General features: G+C 34.6%; 1 protein-coding gene across 20 annotated transcripts in view; it reads left to right on the top strand.

Annotated features, from left to right (window-relative positions):
- The window catches only part of NCOR1 (nuclear receptor corepressor 1), a 171,474-nt gene that overhangs the window by 117,359 nt on the left and 33,344 nt on the right, over positions 1-20,771 (top strand). For 14 of the 20 annotated variants that reach the window (XM_036223863.1, XM_036223862.1, XM_036223873.1 and 11 more), the window contains 9 exons: positions 2,534-2,707; positions 3,490-3,650; positions 11,295-11,415; positions 11,514-11,615; positions 11,957-12,057; positions 14,309-14,480; positions 18,486-18,626; positions 19,856-19,939; positions 20,436-20,692. In XM_036223863.1, coding sequence (XP_036079756.1) covers positions 2,534-2,707; positions 3,490-3,650; positions 11,295-11,415; positions 11,514-11,615; positions 11,957-12,057; positions 14,309-14,480; positions 18,486-18,626; positions 19,856-19,939; positions 20,436-20,692 — 1,313 coding nt within the window. The remainder of the gene's footprint in view (positions 1-2,533; positions 2,708-3,489; positions 3,651-11,294; positions 11,416-11,513; positions 11,616-11,956; positions 12,058-14,308; positions 14,481-18,485; positions 18,627-19,855; positions 19,940-20,435; positions 20,693-20,771) is intronic. The other 6 variants (XM_016145126.2, XM_036223879.1, XM_036223877.1 and 3 more) reach the window with 1 other exon arrangement.

Below are 20,771 nucleotides of genomic sequence, written 5' to 3'. Positions count from 1 at the left end.
ATAATCTTCCAAATAACATTTATATATTTGCATTTAAATTGCATGTATATATAATGTTTGACAAATGTTTTCAGTGCAACATCATAGAGTAGCTTATATACAATGTAGGCTGGTAAAGTCCACCTGAATTAGGACCATGGTTTTGACTTTTCCCTTCATGTTCTCATTTAGAAAGTAACAGTCAGCACCTGTTTTCTAACTGTTCGATTATATTCATTTTCTCTTAATGTCAGTGGTACAAATAATTATTGTAGATGTGCCCTTTTAAGGTGGCCTAAAGCCTTTCCCTCTATAGAAAAGCTTGATAAAATTTTTAGAGAATTGTTTTCACTTTCCAGTAACATTTACGCAAGTTGACCCTTGCTTTAGTTTGAAGCCTTTTCCTACCATGAAGGAACTCAAACATGTAGAGATAGAGTTAGAATTGAACTACTAATGCATGTTAATAAAATCTATTTAATTGAAATAAGAGTTAATGCTTCCATGCAACTGAATCTAGTTTATTTTGTTTTTGTTGTTTATGTCTCTGTTTTTTTCAGCTCTGAGTACATAGCTGTATTTAGAACCATATAAATTTTCATCTTTTTCTTTAACACTACTGTGACAAAGTGGATATTTTCCACATAATTATAAACTTACTGGAAATAGCAAAACAATCAGCCACCAAATTTTTAATACACTATCATGTTAAATTCTCTAGAAAGAAAGTAGCCACTCCGTTTTGAAGTTGGTTTGTTTCATAAATTTTCACAATTTTAGGACACTTAATCTCATTTATTATATTAAGATATCACAGAAAGAGTACTGTTATCTTGTTGGATACCCCAGAGGCATCTGAAATTCAGCGCCAAGCAATTCAGAGAGAGATTAGTGCACTGTATTTTAGAGCTCAGGGTCAGAAATTACACTCCTTTTGAAAAATCCCCATAGTATGACCTTGGTTGGGCACTTAGGTGTGAACCTCAGTTTTCCTCATCTCTAAAATGGTGTTAATAATCTCATTGGTCCTGAGGGCTAAATGAGATGACACATATAATGCACAGTGCTCCGCACATAGTAGTACTGAATATTAGCTGATATTACTTTATTCGTTTATGGATTATAAAACTATCTTAGTAAACCAAAGAACCTTTTTATGCCTCATGCTAATGAATCTCTATTTGAAACCGATTATAGACCTTCATCTTAGTAGTGAAATGCTAGAGACTTCCCTTTGGGTAGGAATTATCAGGATGCCCACTATTAATTGTTATTAGTGCAGTAAGGGGAAAAGGAACTGACAAAGCAAAGAGTTTTAGCTCTTTGAAGGGAGATTATAATTCATGGGATAAGATTATCCACCTAAAAGAAAAAAGTTTATCCACCTAGAAAGCCTAAAAGAATCAATTGAAAAGTTATTAGTGCGAAAAGGAAAGTTCATTAAGTTTCTAAGAAAAAAATCAGTATATAGAAATCCACATTTTCTTTCCTATATATCTGCAGTAATTGGTTATATATATGAAAAAGATAGTTTTCCTAGCAACAAATATAAAATAGCTATAAATAATTTTTAACAAGGAATATGTAAGACCTATGTGAAAAAAATATGTTCCTCGATTAAGAAACACATTATTATAAAATAAGCCTCCTGTATTCATAAATTTAATGGAAATTCAATGAAAATTTCAGTGATGCTTTGTGGAGGAGGAAGTACTCAGAATGATTTTAGATTTATCTGGAAGGATAAATGGATGAGACTAGGTAAGCAAAAGAATAATAAAATGAACAGGAATTTGTTCTGTCAGACATTAAAATGCCACAAATCTAAGTGGTTTGGATTATAGACAATTTCACTTTCTTCTTTGAGCTTTCCTGATTTTCCAAAATTACAATATATCAATTTCACTTAAAAAGGAAAAAAATTATAAAATCATATCCATATTTTAAGCCTTAATACGACTCAATATCTAATATGTCCTTAAGCTTAAAAATTTGTAAACAATTTTAAAACTTTTAATTTATATTTATATGGAGATGAATTCTATGGAGTAATTTTCATTAGCATTATTGCAGTTAAATTCAGTTTTATAAGCTTGTGTAGGTTTTTTGACTTAGCTTGATCTGCAGCTTTCATTTCTTATTAGATTTATTGCTCTAAATATTAAGCAGTGGACTTCAACAGGCTAATTATAAGAGTTGGAATCCTCAAAATCTGACCTCTAATTCAGGCCAGACTCAAATTCACAGAATGGTTGGATAATCTGATGTTTGCCTAATGTGATTTTTATTGCATGTGAAAACATTTGATTTTTCTAATGAGAAGAAAGAGAGAAGTTCTTTGTCCTTTTAAAGGGAAAAATGTAATTGAATTTTCAAGGATTTTATTAGATCATAGTAATGATGCATACACAGAAGATTTAGATGTACAGGAATTTTAGACCTTGATACTAGTATATAGTTGGATCTGCCCCTGGATGGTGTGGTCTTGGTCCTTTCACACTTACTATTTTAATTTGGGGTTCTTCCCTTATTTTGATAACTTTAACTTTCATAGGAAAATCAGTCGCCTATATGCCTTATGCTGAGGTCAAACGTGCTCTAGAACAGGAAGCACAGATGTACAATACCGCAGCAAGGTCAGCATCACCGTGTAGGCTCTCTCCGAGAGAAGTCAGTAAAGCCGCTCCACAGCCTGATATGAGTGCAGCCCGCTATAGTGTCCCGCCAGGTAAATATTGTTCCTCTGTGCAGTGGCTGCTGGCCATCTACCTACAGATGTTAGACACGGGTGGTTTAATCTTATGAATGGAGTGCTCTTCTAGGACATATCCTTGCTATTTCAAAATTACTTTCTTGTTTCTCTTTATTCGATCATCAGTTATATTCAGTTGAGACTCACTGGGCTACTGGAAAAATTTGTGTTAGCATATGTATACTGCGACATTGACTGGCTTTTCTCTTATGAGTACATGTACCTTGTAAAAATCTTGAGATCTCCACTCTCCCTAGCCCACCTCTCCCAGAAATTCAAGAGCCTAAGAGAGCCAGAGTCAGTAAACGTTTCTCAAATTACACGTAATGCAGAGAGGATATACAATTGGTTGTCGGTCATGTCTATAATTCTCCAAAGTTGTAATACCAACTATTTCTAAGAAGCACCCTTTTATCTCATTTCCATTGTGAGGTCTAAAGAGTGATGGAGAGAGAGAAGAAGTTATTAAAGATTGCCATTTGTATTTGCTCAGTTCTAGTTTGAAGTGAACATTAGCTTAAAAGCTCTGGCTTGAGAGGGAGTTGAATATTTCAGTCTCACAAATACCGTTAGTGACCAGAATATGGATACAGGTTTAATTCAAGTGACAAATTTTAAATAGAAATTTTTATCTTTGGTTTCATCTTACACTTACAATTTAATTTCTGATTTAAAAATTCAGAAATGACTTCGGTATGTAAAATGTTGCCGACTAGGAAATTGACTATTTTAAATAATTTTTTTCTTCCTTTTAAAAGTCCTTCAGCCTGCTCCACATCAAGTGATAACTAATCTCCCTGAAGGGGTTCGCCTTCCAACAACTCGACCCACTAGGCCACCTCCTCCTCTCATCCCATCATCCAAAACCACAGTGGCTTCCGAAAAACCATCGTTCATACTGGGAGGCTCCATCTCACAGGTAAAATGGGTTCTCTTCCTAGTAACTTATCTGATGAACATAGCTTTGGTAAATATGTTCCCTCCTTCTCATGCTAATTTGTCAGAGTCCTACTAAATAAAAAATCTGTCTATATATGAAGAGACAGTGACTAGAAAATGCAACAATTGCTACATTCCATGCCACGCACAGGATATTTGTATGAGTTAAGTGCCCAGATTGAGCGACTGTGGGACACTGTATGGTTTAACATAAGAAAGCGCATATGTACCCTGACGTGTATTGTAAGTGAAAATGGAATATTTTCAAGTAACTGGAATTGTAGATGCTCGATAAGCCCTAGCTTATTCTGACTTCAGCCTCCCTTCCTCCCTCCCTCACTTTCACAATACTTTTTAAAAAAACAAAAATGCTGTCTGATTTAATGGTTCGATTAGTTCTGATTAACGTGCACAGCCAGTTACCACACCCCTGTCACGTTATAGAACATTTCCATCACTTTAAAATGTTTTCTCATGCCTCTTCCTAGGCACTATTCTCTTCCACCGCTTAAAGTAACCACTGTTCTGCTTTCTATTGTCGTATATTAGTTTTGCCTTTTTAGAACTTCATATAAATGGTACAGTGTGCACTGTTCAGTGTCTGTCTTCTTTAACTTAGCATACTGGTTTTAGGGATTCGTCCAGGGTTTTGTGTTAATGCCAAATAATATTCTATTGTGTGAACATACCAATTTGTTTATTCATTTTCTTATAGATGGAAACCAAAGATGTTTCTAGTTTTTGGCTACTATGAATAAAACTGATATGAATATTCTTGTACTGGGTTCTTTGTAGACATATGTTTTCATTTCTCTTTTGTAATTCCCTGAGAATGGAATTGCTGGGTATGTGTATATTTTACTTTATAATTTTCCAAAATGGTTCTATAATTTTACACTGCCACCAGCAATGTATCAGCCTTCGGGTTACTCTATTTCTTGTTTTCAGTCTTTTTTATTTTAGTCATTTTAGTGGCAACAAATGATGTAGAGCATTTTGTCGTATACATTGCCTGTGAGTACATCTGATTGCAAAGTGACTGTTAAGTCTTATTTTGTGTTTTTATTGGGTCTTTTTGTTATTAAGTTGTAGAAGTTTTTTACATGTTATGGATAAAAGCTCTATAAGATACATGTATTCAAATATTTTCTCTAGTGTGTTTTAATGAGCAGAAGTTTTAAATTTCAATCAGTCCATGTTTAAATGTTTTATCTACTGTGATTTGTTCTTTTTCTCTTTAGAAATTTTTTCCTGCTCCAAGGTTGTGAACTTATTTTTTTATGTTTTTATTTTGGAAGCTTTATAGTTTTGGCTTCTACATTTAGGTTTATGATCCATGTCAAATTAATTTTGGTGTACAGAGCAATGGCAAAATTGGCATTCATTTATCTATTTGGATTTGCAATTCCCGTAATGTTGGTTGAAAATTCTTTCTCCCATTAGATTGCTTTAGTGCCTTTGTCAAAAGTGATTTGACTATGTATTTGAGTCTGTTTCTGGATTCTATTCTGTTTCATTGATCTACTTACTCATTCTTTTATCAGCACTATAGTCTTGATTACTGTAGCATTATAGCAATTCTTGAAACCGTGTAGTATAAGTCCTATAGTGCTGTAAAGATTGTTTTGGCTCTTTTATGTCTCTTGAATTTCCTTATAAATCGTATAATTGTTTTGTCAATTTTTACAAAAAAGTCTGCTGGAATTTTGGTTGGAATTGCATTAAATATACAGATTAATTTGTGATAAGGATAAAGATCTTAATATTGTTTTCTAATCTGTGAACATGTTTTATCTTCCCATTTATTTAGGTCTTAATTTCAATGGTGTTTTATAGTTTTCACTAGAGGTTTTGTACATGTATTGTTAGATTTATTTTCAGTTGATTTTATTTTAATGTACTTCATATTTTTATAAGTAGTATTTTTAAAATTTTTATTTTCCAGTTCTTGCTAGTATATAAAAAAAAAGTTCAGTTTTTTATCTTGACTTTATCTCCTGCACCATTTACTTATTGCTTTCTAGTAGAGGTTTTTGTTTTTTGATTTTGCATTTTTTGAGGTAGATTTCTTAGGATTTTTTAGGTACGCATGTCATCCACAAATGACAGTTTTACTTCTTCCTTTTCAGTCTTTATGTCTTTTTCGTTTGTTTTATTGAACGGACTAAAGCAGAACTTTTAGTACAGTGTTTAATAGAAGTTATGAAGGGAATATGCCTTCCTTGTTGCCCATCTCAGGTGGGACGCATTCAGTATTTCACTGGTGGGTGGGTATGTTACCTATAGACTTTTCCTAGGTACCTGTCGTCAAATTGAACATGTTTCCTTATATTCTTAGTTTGTTGAGAGTTTTTTTTTTTTCTTTAGTTCTTTACTTTTCAGCTTGAGAATTTCAATACGGTTCTTTTTTTGTGTGTTTTCTTTCTCTTTGTTAATATCCTCTATATGGTATCATTTTCATACTTTCTATTAATGCTTTTTTTCTTAAAATAATTTTTTAATCTTTCAGTTACAGTTGACATTCAACATTATATTAGTTTCAGGTGGACAGCATCGTGGTTAGACATTTGCATAACTCAAGAAGTGATCCCCCTATAAGTCTTGCACCCACCTGACACCAAGTATAGTTATTACAATATTATTGACTGTTTTCTCTAAACTGTATTTTATATTCCTGTGACTGTTTTGTAACTACCAATTTGTACTTCTTAATCTCTTCTTTACCTTTTTCACCCAGTCCCCTAACTCCTTCCCATCTCACAACCATCTGTTTGTCCTGTGTATCTGTAAGTTTGTTTTTGTTTTATGCATTTATTTTTTTAGGTTCCACTTATAACTGAAATAATATGGTATTTGCTTTTCTCTAGCTGACTTATTTCACTTAGCATGATACCCTTTAGGTCAGTGGTTCCCAACCTTTTTGGCACCAGGGACTGATGCTCCTATGAGAATCTAATGCCTGATGATCTGAGGTAGAGCTGAGGCAGTGATGCTAGTGCTGGAGACTGGCTGCAAATATAGATGAAGCTTCAGCTTGCTCACCCTGCCTCTCACCTTCTGATTACCACCTGCTGTGTAGCCCAGTTCCTAATAAGCCATTGACCCATACCGGTCCACGACCCAGGTGTTGGGGACCCCTGCTCTAGGTCAGTCTATATCATCACAAATAGTAAGATTTTATTCTTTTTATGGCCAAGTGATATTCCATTGTATATATGTACCACCTCTTTATCCAGTCATATTTTGATTGGAGCCTTTAGTCCATTTACATTTAAAGTAATTATTGATAGGTATATAGTTATTGCCATTTTATTATTTTTGATTGTTTTGGTAATTCTGTTTCTTATTCTCTGGCTCTCTTCTCTAGTATGTTTATGACTTTCTATAGTGTTGTGTTTGGATTCTTTTCTCTTTATTTCTTGTATACCCTTTGTAGGTTTTTGATTTGTGGTTCTCATGTACTTCATATATACCAAGCTGTGTTTATAGCAGTTTCATTTTAAGTCGATAGTCACTTAAGTTCGAACACATTCTAGAATCACTATCATTTTTACCTTCCCCCTCCACATTTATGTTTTTGTCATTTTTCTTTCATGTGTGCATTCCTTAATTTACTATTGTAATTACACATGATCTTCCTTCTTTTGCCTTTTAACCTTGTTTTAGCTTTTAGTGTCAGTTGATCCACTGCTTTTATGATGTGTTTGCCTTTGTCAGTGAAAATTTTTTCCTTTGTGATATTTTATTCATATGTTTATTTTTTCTTCTTCTTAAAGAAGTCCCTTTAACATTTCTTGTAATGCTGCTTTGGTGTTGATAAACTCCAACTTTGGGAACTGTGGAACACTCGACTCTCCGTTTGCTTCTGTGCCTGTGGTTGTTGATTCTCTTTCTCTTTCAGAAGCTTCTGCTTTCCTCTAGTCAGTTTTGAATAAAATTTCCAACTTTATTTTTGCCTTGGGCATGTTTCTTTTAAACTGTGTGATCTTGTCATTTAATTTCTTTTGCCTCATTTTCTTTATATTCCTGGAGGCTGGAAGTCCAGGATCAGGGTGCCAGCACAGTCAGGTGAGGGCCCTCTTCCAGGTCGCAGAGTTCTCCTTGTGTCCTCACATGATGGAATAGTCCTTTAATTCTTTAAATATGGTTCCCTGTGGTTCTTTGAACATATTAATAGTAGCCGATTTAAAATCTATTCTAGAAAGTCTAAAGCCTAGGGACAGTTTTTCTTCACTGCTTCCTTCCATCCCCCTTTTGTATGGGTCCTACTCTTATTTCTTTGCATGTCTTGTAATTTTTGCTTGAGAATTGGATATTTTAAATAATACCATGTGGCAGTTCTGGAAATCAAATTCTCCCCTCTCCTCTGATTTTTTGTTGTTGCTGTTTGTTTTTGTTGTTTATTTTCTTAGTGACTTTTCTGTAAATTCTATAAAGTGTGCATTCTTATGTCATGTGTAGCCACCGTGTTGTAGCCACCAGCCCCCGAAAGACACACGGACCACCAGAACTCAGTGAGTTATAGAAAACACACTCTGTATTCAGCCAGCTGGATCTGCCAGGGGTACGCAGACCCCATATAAGCAGCCCAGAAATGTAGAGGTACAGGGTTGTTAAGCCCAAAATCCCATTCTTCATTCTGTCTAAACACAAAGGTCTGTTTTTCTTCTATTCATTCATTACCTGTCGACCCACAGGTCAGGTGTGCAAGCTGGGGTACAGAAGCAGAAAGCTTGTTGTTAGAATGTTATGTTCCCATAGATAATAGCCGGTGTTTCCATGGCGATAGCAAGCCATAATTTCCCAGCTAGCACAACCAAAGTCTCTCTTTAGTTAATTTAATGGTCAACTAATGATTGGACAGAGATTTCAATGCCTAAAATGATTACATTTCCCAGTCTTTACTAATGGGCTCTCTGTATTTTGGGGGGCATGCTTTTGGTATTCAGCTCAGCAGCTGACAGCTATGCTTAAGTCTTCGTCTTCACTTCTTGCTTTTACAGAGCCTTAAGGTTCCAGAGGTATTAATTTACAGCCTTCTCACATCTTTTCTAGGCACATGTACAGCGTTAAACATGCACATGCACTTCGTGATTCCTAGGAATATATTGGAGCTTTTCAAACCTCTTCTGAACATCTCATTTCTTAAATATTCAGTTTAAAGTTTTTGGTTAGCCTCCTGTTTGCCATAGCTGTTATCTGCTGCCTTAGGCAGTGGAGAAGTTAATCAGTTGACTAATTGTGTTTGACAAGTGTGTACCTCCTTTCCCACCATAGTCAGGTCAAGTAAAGACAGCCTACCAAATAGGTCTCCCAGAGAACCACTGGATAAGTTAAGTAAGGACAATTAAGTAATGACAGTTATCTGTGAATAAGGCTTTTAAGGAGATCTAGCCCTGTTCTTTTCCCTGTGGTGGCTGTTAGGCCGCTGGTGGTTTTCACCATGATTGAGGGCTGTTGGTCTTTATGGCTATAACAGAGCTTGGAATGGGGTGGAGGGAGTGTATGGGAGTGGCAATTGAGTAATTTCGAATTCCACAAAGCTCATTGTTCTTAACCTAGATTCCACTGTTTTTCTTGAATAAACACTCCCATGTTTTTGGAAGCCTTTGGTTAATTTCCCGAGTACTTAAAAGGTTGATTCTTAACTATTTTTGCTACTTTTGTGGTTTCCTTTATGAAGGAGAGTTTTCCAAAGTTCTTACTATGTCATTTTTTCAGTGATGTCACTATCTCATAAGAGGAATAAATGTCATTAATAATGCTTACATTTTGAGTGTATTGTTAAGTGGCTTTATGTAATATAATATTATCTGCATGAAATTTTTGGTAATTTCAGAAGATATAACTTGCTCCCTTTAAAAATTTTTTCAATTTAAGCAATCTATGACAAAAATTTTTTTATTATTAAATTATAGTTGGCATAAAATATTAGTTTCAGATGTACAACATGATTCAGCATTTATACACCTTTAGAAGGGATCACCACTGTAAGTCTAGTAACTATCTGTCACTCTCAAAAGTTTATTACGTTATTGACTGTATTCCCTATGTATATATTAAATCCCCACGACTTATTTATTTTATAGCTAGAAGTTTGTACCTCTCAATCCCTTTCACATTTTTTTCCCTTCCCCCTGCCTTTCTCCCCAGTGACAACCATCAGTTTGTCTCTCTCTCTGAGTCTGTTTCTCTTTTATTGGTTCATTTATTTTGTTTTTTAGATTTGACACATCAGTGAATTCTACATATAAAGGCAAATCATGTTTGTCTTTGTCTTGACTTATTTCACATAGCCTGATATCCTCTAAGTGTGTCCATATTGTTGCGAATGGCAAGATTTCATACTTTTTTATGGTTGAGTAATATTCCATTATATGTGTGTGTATGTGTACATGCGCGTGTGTGTGCGCACATGCATGTGCGCATGTGCATGTGCACACAAAGACACTATATCATTTTTATCTATCAGCTATTGATAGACATCTAGGTTGTTTCCATATCTTGGCTATTGTAATATTGCCCTGAACATAGAGGTGCATACATCTTTTCTAATTAGTGTTTTCATTTTCTTTGGATAAATGCTCAGAAGAGGAATTGTTGTGACATGATAGTAGTTATATTTTTCATTCTTTGAGGAAGCTCCATCTTGTTTTCCATAGTGGCTACACCATGTAGTGCTCAAGAATTCTTTTTTCTCTACATCCTTGCCAACACTCGTTATTTCTTTTTGATAATAGAGCCATTCTGAAAGGTGTGAGGTGATATCTCATTGTGGTTTTGATTTGCTTTTCCCTGATGATGAGTGATGTTGAGCATCTTTTCATGTGTCTGTTGGGCATCTTTGTTTTTGGAGAAATGTCTCTTCAGATCCTCCACCCATCTTTTAATTAGATTGTTTTTTTGATGTTGAGTTGTATGAGCGCTCTATGTATTTTGGATATTAACTCTTTATGGGATATGTCATTTGCAAATCTTTTCTCATATTCAGTAGGTTGCCTTTTTGTTTTGTTGATGGTTTTCTTCAATATGCAAAAGCTTTTTAGTTTGCTGTAGTCCCATTTGTTTATTTTTGCTTTTGTCGCCCTTGCCTGAGGAGACATATCCAAAAAAATACTGCTAAGACTTATGTCAAAGAATTTACTGCCTATGCTTTCTTCTAGGACTTTTATGGTTTTGGTCTTACATTTAAGTCTTTAACCCATTTTGAGTTTATTCTTACATATGGTATAATAAAGTAGTCTAGTTTCATTTTTTTGCATGTATCTGTCCAGTTTCCCCAACACCATTTATTGAAGAAATTGTCTTTTCCTTATTGGATATTCTTGCCTTGATTGACATAGATTAATTGACCATGTAAGTGTAGGTTAATTGACCATATAAGTCTAAATTTATTAACCATTTTTTAAATTGACCATTTTGATAATTTTATTAGTTGGGATTTTATTAATTGACTACATAAGCTTATATTAATTGACTATATAAGAATTTTCTTTATTTGCTTTACAAATACCTATTCTTAATTTGGGGTACGGAGGTAGTAAATTTTTATAAAGAGAAATGTGAACTTCATAGTTGATTGTAAAAAGACAGTATTATTTTAATCTTTTGAAATTATTTTTAGGGTACACCTGGCACTTATTTGACTTCTCATAATCAGGCTTCTTACACTCAAGAAACAGCCAAGCCCTCAGTGGGCTCTATCTCTCTTGGACTGCCACGGCAACAGGAATCTGCCAAATCAGGTTAGTGAGTAAATACTCATAATGTTTCTGCATTTGTAGCATCATCGTCAGTAGTTCAGCCCTTGATCTCTTCATGTTTCTCTTGCTTTGGTCTATAGCTACTGTGCCCTACATCAAGCAGGAAGAATTTTCTCCCCGAAGTCAGAATTCACAACCTGAGGGTTTATTGGTCAGGGCACAACATGAAGGAGTGGTCAGAGGTAAAATATGCTGTTCGGCAGAAATGTTAAACTTTTGTCCCCAATAAATTTATTAAAGTAAGTCATTAATATGTTTCAATGGTGGGTTTTTAAGTTAGAGCCTTTAAATTCTGAATTTAAGTTTTCTTTCCATATATATATTAACTTAAAATTTTGAAATTCCATATTTCAGCAGTCCTTTGTAATAACTGTCATATTTTAAAAGTACATTTCAGTAAAACAAAAACTATTCTTTTTGTACTGCTGTTTCCTTTTCTTCTTATATCCTTATTTTTTGTTTGTTTATTTTCTTTGCGGGGATAAAATATGTACTTTGGTAATGATTTTTTCTTGTTACTCAGGTACTACAGGAGCCATTCAAGAAGGAAGTATAACTCGGGGGACTCCAACCAGCAAAATTTCTGTGGAAAGCATCCCATCCTTGCGGGGCTCTATCACTCAGGTTAATTACAGCCATTCCTGATATACTGAACGATAGCTAATGGGAACACTAGAGGGGAAATCTCAAGGACTTCAGCTGTTCCAGCAATATAGTTTTGTGATTGTTTTTTGTAGTTCTTGGTTATGGGACTGGGTCTCATTGATGATAAATCCCAGATCCGTAAACTGACTGCATAAAGACATTAATGTGATTATTTTGTCCACAAGCTGTATTTTCTATACCGGGTTTAATTCGAAAAGTCAGTTGTTTGAAAATTGGCAGAAGAAACAAGTTCTAATTGATGCAGCTTTCACTGTCTTCCTGGCAAAGCTTTTACCACTCGTTCAGCTTAAATAGAAATTGAGAAGAAAATCATTATAAATTATTTGCTTTCTTTTGTCCCTTCTGAAAAGGAAGGTCTTAAGTCTGTTTGTAAGCTGCCTTGGTAGAATCTAGGAAATATAGATAGATGACATTGACAAAGGCACCAAAAATCAAGTATCTTCTTCTAATTTTAGGCTAAATAAATTACCAATTTTGATTAATGAAAGGTCTTTTGTTTCCTCAGTAGGATGTTAATTTTAGTTTGAAATGTAAAATAGGGGAAAACATTAAAAGTAGAATTTTATGCTTTTGCATGTTGTACTGGTCACAGATTTTCTGTTCTATTCCACTTCTTTGTTGTTTGTTCATGTTCCCTAGGACAGTGCTTGTTAAAGTCTAGTCCCCAGACCAGCACCATCAGTATCACTGAGAAATTGTTAGAGATATAAATGCTCAGGCCCTACCCAGGATGTACTGAAGTCTCATCCGTGGGGGCGGGGCCCAGCAATCCGGATTTTCCAGCCCTGCAGTGATTCTGCTGTGTCCCTTTTTGAGAACCATGCCCTAGGACCTTGCTGATCAAGTGTAGTTTGTGCCACAGAACATCGGCATCACCTGGGAGCTTGTTAATATAATGCAGAAATCTCAGTTCCCACTCCAGACCTGTTGATTCAGTCTCCATTTTAACAAGGTTCCCCAGTGATTCTTCCCTAGATATGTTTTATAGCATATGGCATATAGTGATCTAGAAAGTTAAATACTAACTCTCAAATCTCTCCTTCCACATTTTACCAAAGCATATGTTCTCCTGAAATTAGTTTGTAGAATAAGCACTTTCATATAGACAGAACAAAAATAAATGGTCTATGCATATTATTTTTTCTTTTTCATTTTTGCTCTAATAGTCAAACTGTGAGTAGGAAGACAAAATAAACTAGGTCAAATGAGGCCAAGCTTTATCTGTTTATTTTCCAGTTAGTCTGTCCATATGATATGAGCAATTCCTAAGTGGATATTACAGATTTCCAGATGTTTATTACTGAGCTCATTTAACCAGTAAATGTATAGGTCTCATCATCCCTGCTGTAAGCATGTGGTTGTATATTGTCCTCTCTAGAGTTTTGGGGACTCTAAATGTGTGAGTGGGCTAGGTCTGGGCCTCTCACTTTCATTTCAACCCAAGCAAATCACATGTACAAAGTATGCTACATGTTAGGTTTCATGACTGATTTTCCTTGAAGGGAAGTATTTACTGTTTAAAGGAAAGGTGAAATGAACCATGGTCATAGGAAACCCAGAAGAGGACTAATAATGGTGATAATTCAGATGATATGACCTAAACTGAATCCATATTACAAAATGGAGGCATCTGAGTTTTTCTTCTCCTCCTCTTATTGATGACCCGAGATCTATAACTCAGCAGACGGACGGTTCAGTAATTGAAAGTTCTTTTAATCTTTTATCATTCTGAGAGAAAGTTAAGGCACTCTAAATTTTAAAATTTATCGTCTTATTTTTATTAGTTGTTGTTGTTGTTATTATTTTTGTGAGGCAACCCTTGGTTGACTTCACAGATTACTAGGACCTTGTCAGCCTACAATTCCTCCTTATTTTTTATTTTTTTACGCCTACAGCGCCTGGTCTTCGTAGGTGGTCTCCCATCCAAGTACTAACCGGGCACAACCCTACTTTATTAGAAACTTTGAAATAGCTTTATTATATTTGTATGATTTTAGGCCTTAAGACAGACTTTTTTCCTGTGACTTAAGTGCCTTCATAGAAATTTGACTTCACGGTGGGAAAGCTGATTTTCTTTTATGTGTTTATCTTTTCTTCTTTGAAGGTATGGTTGATATGACTCAGTGTAGTAGGTTAAATTTTTTTGAGTGTCTTTGTTTCCTCTAAACTCAAGTGACTCTTTTGGAACTTGTGTTCAATTTGATGGCAGGGTACCCCAGCTCTGTCCCAGGCTGGCATACCAACTGAGGCTTTGGTGAAGGGATCCATTTCTAGAATACCCATTGAAGAGAGCAGTCCCGAGAAAGGGAGAGAGGAAGCTGCATCATCCAAAGGCCATGTTATTTATGAAGGCAAAAGTGGACACATCTTATCTTATGATAGTAAGTATTGCATCTGTACACTGAAGCTAATACCATAAAGTGTGACTAAAATCATGGGCTCTGGTTCCCCACATACTTGCTTTAGGGAAATTAGTTTTCTTTCCTTGAGTCCACGTTTCCTCTCCTTAAAGGGGGTGAAATATTTGTGAAAAATTAACTGAGACAGTCAATGAAAAGTGATTGAGAGTACAGATTTCATAGTAAATGTCCTGTAAGTGGTAGCTAACTTTATCAACTGTGATCAGTCGATTTAGCCTAGAAAAAGAATTTTTGTTAACTTTAATAGAATCACTTTTATTTATCATTTATTTATTTATTTTTTACGAAGATATCCATGACAGTGTGGTTTATTTATTTATTTAAATTTTAATTGTTTATTGGGATAACATTGGTTATTACAATTATATAATTTTCAGGTGTACGTTATCATTTGACATATGTATATTCTGCTGTATGTTTACTACCCAAAACCAGTTTCCTTCAGCTACCATATATTTGATCCCTTTTACTCACTTTACCCTCCTCCTAAACCCTGTATTTGACCTCCTTTACCCCATTTACCTCTCCCTTCTCCCCTTCCCCAGTAGTAACCAACTACTAGTTTCTAGTCCTCTGGTAACCACTAGCCTAAAGTCCATGTCCATGAGTCTCTGTTTGTCCTGCTTATTTGTTGCTTTTAGATTTATATCTCATATATAAGTGATATCATGTGATTTTCAACTTTTTCTGTCTGGCTTATTTCACTTAGCATGATTATCTCAAGGTCCATCCATATTGTCACAAATGGCAGTATTTCATCTCTTCTTATGGCTGAGTAATATTCCATTGTATATATGTACCACAGCTTTTTTAGCCAATCATCTGTCGTAGGACACTTTGGTTGCTTCCATGTTCCAGCCACTGTGAATAATGTTGCTACAAACATCAGTGTGCAAATATCTTTTCAGATATGGGTTTTCAAGTCATCGGGGTAAATAGCCAGTAGAGGCATTGCTGGACCATATGGTAGATCAATTCTTAGTTTTTCGAGAAACTTCCATACTGTTTTTCATAGTGGCTGTACCAATTTGCTGTCCCACCAGCAGGGTATAAGGGTTCCTTTTTCTCTACGTCCTCTCCAACATTTGTTATTACTTGTCCTGTTGATTATAGCTATTCTAACAGGTGTGAGATGGTATCTCATTGTGGTTTTGATTTGCATTTCCCTAATAGCTAGCGATGATGAGCATCTTTTCATATATTTGTAGGCCATTTGTATGTCCTCTAGGGAGAAGTGTCTGTTCAGGTCCTCTGCCCATTTTCTGATTGGATCATTTGTTTTTTGTTGTTGTTGTTATCCAGTTTTATGAGTTCTTTGTATATTTTGGATATTAGGCTCTTATTGGAGGCGTTGCTTGCAAATATATTTTCCCATTGAGATGGTTGTCTCTTTACCTTGTTGATGATTTCTTTTGCTGAACAGAAGCTTTTTAGTTTTATGTAGTCTTATTCCTTTATTTTAGCTTTTACTTTCCTTGCTTTGGCAGTCAAATTCATAAAATGCTTTTTAAGTCCAAGGTCCTCGAGTTTAGTTTCTATGTTTTCTTCTATGCATTTTATTGTTTCAGGTCTTATATTCAGGTCCTTAATCCATTTTGAGTTAATTTTGATGTGCGATGATAGACAGTAGTCTAGTTTCATTCTTTTGTGGGTGGCTTTCCAGTTTTCCCAGCACCATTTAGCGAAGAGGCTGTATGTTTTTGGCTTCTTTGTCGGAAATTATTTGCCCATATAAATGTGGGTTTCTGGACTCACGATTCCACTGGTCCATGTATCTGCTTTTCTGCCAATATCATGCTGTTTTGAATACTGTTGTTTTGTAATATAATTTGAAGTTGGGCAGAGTGATGCTTCCAGCCTGGTTCTTTTTTCTCAGGATGGCTATGGGAATTCGGAATCTTTTGTGCTTCCATACAAATCTGATGAATTTTTGTTCCATTTCTTTAAAAAATGCTGATGAGGTTTTGATGGGGATTTCATTAAATCTGTATAATGTTTTAGGTAATATGGTCATTTTAACTATGTTGATTCTTCCAATCCAAGAACACAGAATATCTTCCCATTTCTTTGTATCTTCTTAACTTCTTTTAATAGGATCTTGTAGTTTTTATTATATAGGTCCTTCACATGTTTCGTTAAATTTATTCCTAGGTATTTTATTCTTTTTGTTGGAATTGCAAAAGGAATTATTTTTTCCACTTCTTTTTCTGATGCTTCATTATTAGAATATAGGAACACTATGGATTTTTGAACGTTGATTTTGCATCGGGAGCACTTCAAAATAAAAAAGGTAAAGAAAGATACTGAGGGACACTTCATAATGATTAAAGGAATCATCCACCAAGAAGACATAACACTTATTAATATCTATGCTCCCAATCAGGGGGGCCTGAAATATGTAAAGCAATTACTAACAGAACTAAAGGGAGAAACAGACCAAAACACTATCATAGTAGGGGACCTTCATACCCCACTGTTGGGTATGGACAGATCATCCAAACAGAAAAGCAATAAAGAAATAACATCTTTAAATGACATATTAGAACAAGTGGACATAATTGACATCTACAGAGCCTTCCATGCCAAAACAGCTGCTTATACATTCACTTTTATTTTAAGTGGATTTCTGTTTTATGAGTTAAGAATTAGGGAGTCGATAATAATCTGATAATCCTGGAAAGAGTATTGAGTTTATATTCTCCTTAAATATAACTATTTAATGTTTATATGAAACCATTTCTTTAGATATATTCTTAAGTTATACTTTCTCAATAATATTATTTTATAAAAATGACTCAGTTATGGTATAAAAGCCAAGTGATGAACTGGGTTTGAGATCTCATTTGCAACTATTTTTGTGATCTGAGTAGTCATTAGTCATGCTTACATTTCTCTCTGACTACAAAGAAGTAAAGTATATGAGCACACAGTACCTAATACAAAATACATGCTAACTTTCTTATTTCCACCCTCCTTCATTTAACATTTGTGGTATATGGTAGTTTACATTTTGTTTCTGGGGGAAGAAACATTGCTTAAGTCAGAAATCTGGATGTCTTTGACTTGTCTTCCTGATGCTTTCCACATTCAACCAACCACTAAGTTGTTTCTATTCTTTTTCTTAAAAGACTCTGGAATCCATTCATTTTTGTTTATGCTCCAATGTTAACATTATCTTTCATCCGGATAACTTGGCAGCTGCCTAACTGATTTCCCTGCCTTCAGTTTTAACCCATAGTCAGAACTATTCATCATGTCACTTCCTGCTTGATTCTCCATTGCCTTTTCATAAGCACCTTACCTTGACTTAATCACCCCTCCATGATCTGCTTCCAGCTTATCTCTTCAGATTGTTCCCTTCTTACTTTTATCTTTAGCCCCCTTTCGCTTATTGTTCCTACAGTATTCTTCCCAGCCCCTTGTAGACACTGGCCATTGATTGAATTTTAAGTTCTTCTAATTTACCTTACTCTGTCTTGCCTTGGGGTCTCTGTGCTTATTATTTCCTTGGCCTGTACACTCTTCTTCCCTTTACTTGTGATTTAAACAACTCTTATTTATCCTTCACTTCACAGTTTAAACATTACTTCTTCTAGGCAGCCTCATCGGTCCCTTTAAGTGTTTTCAGTTCCGTTCCAGCATTATCATAGCACCTTGTGCTTCTCTTTTCATAGTATTTATTGCACTTTATAGTAATTACCTATTAATTTATCTGTAATTGCTACTTTTGGATAAGTTTCATGAATAAAGGGACTTAATTTGTTAACCTTATCTGTAAGCCTAGTTTACTCCTGGAACTCATATTTAAATGAATGAAAACATTTTTTATAAATATCTATAAAGATGTATATTGTAGGTTAAGCCTGGTTTTATATTATTATTTTTATAAGATACACTATGAAATTATGATAAATACTGTACAATAGGCCTTAGGCTCTGAATAATTCTTGTTTATATATTCTGCAGATATTAAGAATGCCCGAGAAGGGACAAGGAGTCCGAGAACAGCTCATGAAATCAGCTTAAAAAGAAGCTATGAATCAGTGGAAGGAAATCTAAAGCAAGGGTTGTCAATGAGGGAGTCTCCTGTATCAGCACCATTAGAGGGTAAAATGTTGTTTCCAAAACATTGTTTAGATACATTTAATTTCGTATGGTAAATTCGCATTGTTGGGTTAGGTGATATTCAATCTCTGTTGTTTCTACCTGAAAGTTTTATTAATATACAAATGAAACATTAATGTATATAATACATAATATAGATAATATATTAATATGAAACATTAATGTACATTTAAATTTATATTCATATCTACATGTAAATCAAATGGCACATGACAGTGGAGGGAAATCAAAATTAAACATAATTGGTCACATCGTAGATAACTATGAAGTGAGTTTAAAAATCTAAAATTCATTATGAGAACTTTGTTTTTATTGTGAGGCAGACAAAGTGGTGTAGTGGATAGAGCAAAGACATGTGTTTGAATCCAAGCTTCATCCTTTCTTGGTGATTTTCTCTGTGCCTGTTTCTTCTGTAAATTAAGGGATTGTAGGTACATTGTGTAAGGATTAGAGATAGGTATCCAAAGTGTGCTGAACATATGATATGCATTCAGTAAATGATAGATGTGGTTTTATTCCATTAATGACTCACTTCCTTTAAATCTTAACCTGCCTCAACTGTTTAATCTAGATGAAAAACTAAAAACAGAGTGAGGATTCCTAAATCTTAGAAGTGGTGTGTAATTTTCTAAGAGCTGGATTTTCTCTGCATTAAAAATAAACAAACAAACAAAAATCTCACTTCCCTTGACTTTAAGGTAAATGGATGTAGTTATTTTCAATCCTTGATTCAAATTTATCAGCAATATAAAGTGAAACTGATTAAGAGGTTGTTTACAACTTTTTAATTTTTATTTGCATGTCTCATCTGTTTTTGAGATAATCTGTTCATGCTTTCCCTTTCTCCCAGATATATTTCAAAGCTAAATAATGATGTCCAGTCCCTTTGTATTTTCTCTGACCTTGATAAAGAAGCATTGAGATTTAAACTTTAGTTTTGAAAATATCTTTCTTTCTTTTTTGACCTATAATAGATATCGCCTGTGGCCATTTTCTGTTTAGGAAAACCTTTCAAAAAGAACAGATGATGTTATGATGGGTACTTTCAACTTTTATTTTTTCCATGACAATCTTAATTCACAAATTTAAAATGACACCCCTTTCTCCGTAGTGCTTTTATAGAAAATATATACTCTAAGAACAATATAAAGTATATATGAATTTACCTACACATTATGTTTAATACTTGAATTACTTTCTTGTTTTGGAAGGGCTGATATGCCGAGCATTACCCAGGGGGAGCCCGCATTCTGACCTCAAAGAAAGGACTGTGCTGTCTGGTTCCATAATGCAGGGTAAACTTTTTTGTTGGCTTTGGCTTTTTTTTGTAACTGCCTCACTGGCAAAATAGTTTGACATTGATTTGCAGTGCATGAAACCTGTTTTTAAGATATTTTAAGATATTCCCTTTTGAAATATAAGATACATAAAGCTTGATTATAAATATTGTTTCTGAGCTATATACTTAATTTCAAAATGATAGTTGCCTAATCTTTGACTATGCAGACATCTTCGTTATGTAAGAACCATTTCGTGATTGTGATAAATGGTGTATTAAATCTTAAAAACTCTAAAAAAACTAATGACCGATGAATATTTATTTAAAGTTCTGTTGTAAACAGAAAATTGATTAGAAACTGCAAAGTGGCAAGGCATTAATTTTTTTTTATTGTGGTAAAATATGTAACAATTTACGGTTTTAACAATTTTTAAGTATATAGTTTAGTGGCATTATTGTGGCAACCATCAGCATTATTTTAATAAGCATGTTTCCTGAATTCTCTTTTGAAGGCACACCAAGAGCAACAACTGAAAGCTTTGAAGATGGCCTTAAGTATCCCAAACAGATTAAGAGGGAGAGTCCTCCTATACGAGCATTTGAAGGTGCTATTACTAAAGGAAAACCATACGACGGCATTACCACCATCAAAGAAATGGGGCGTTCCATTCATGAGATTCCACGGCAAGATATTTTAACTCAGGAAAGCCGAAAAACTCCAGAAGTGGTCCAGAGCACAAGGCCAATAATTGAGGGTTCTATCTCCCAGGTAGCTAGATTGTAGTTCTTTTTGTTGCCCATTCCTCTTTAGACTGTGATATTTATGGAGCATTTTTAAAAGTGTAATT

Source organism: Rousettus aegyptiacus, unplaced genomic scaffold (genome assembly GCF_014176215.1).
Source record: "Rousettus aegyptiacus isolate mRouAeg1 unplaced genomic scaffold, mRouAeg1.p scaffold_m13_p_6, whole genome shotgun sequence".
Lineage (NCBI taxonomy): Eukaryota > Metazoa > Chordata > Mammalia > Chiroptera > Pteropodidae > Rousettus > Rousettus aegyptiacus.
Note: the sequence above shows the minus strand (reverse complement) of the source record. Positions and strands in the feature narration are given on the sequence as shown.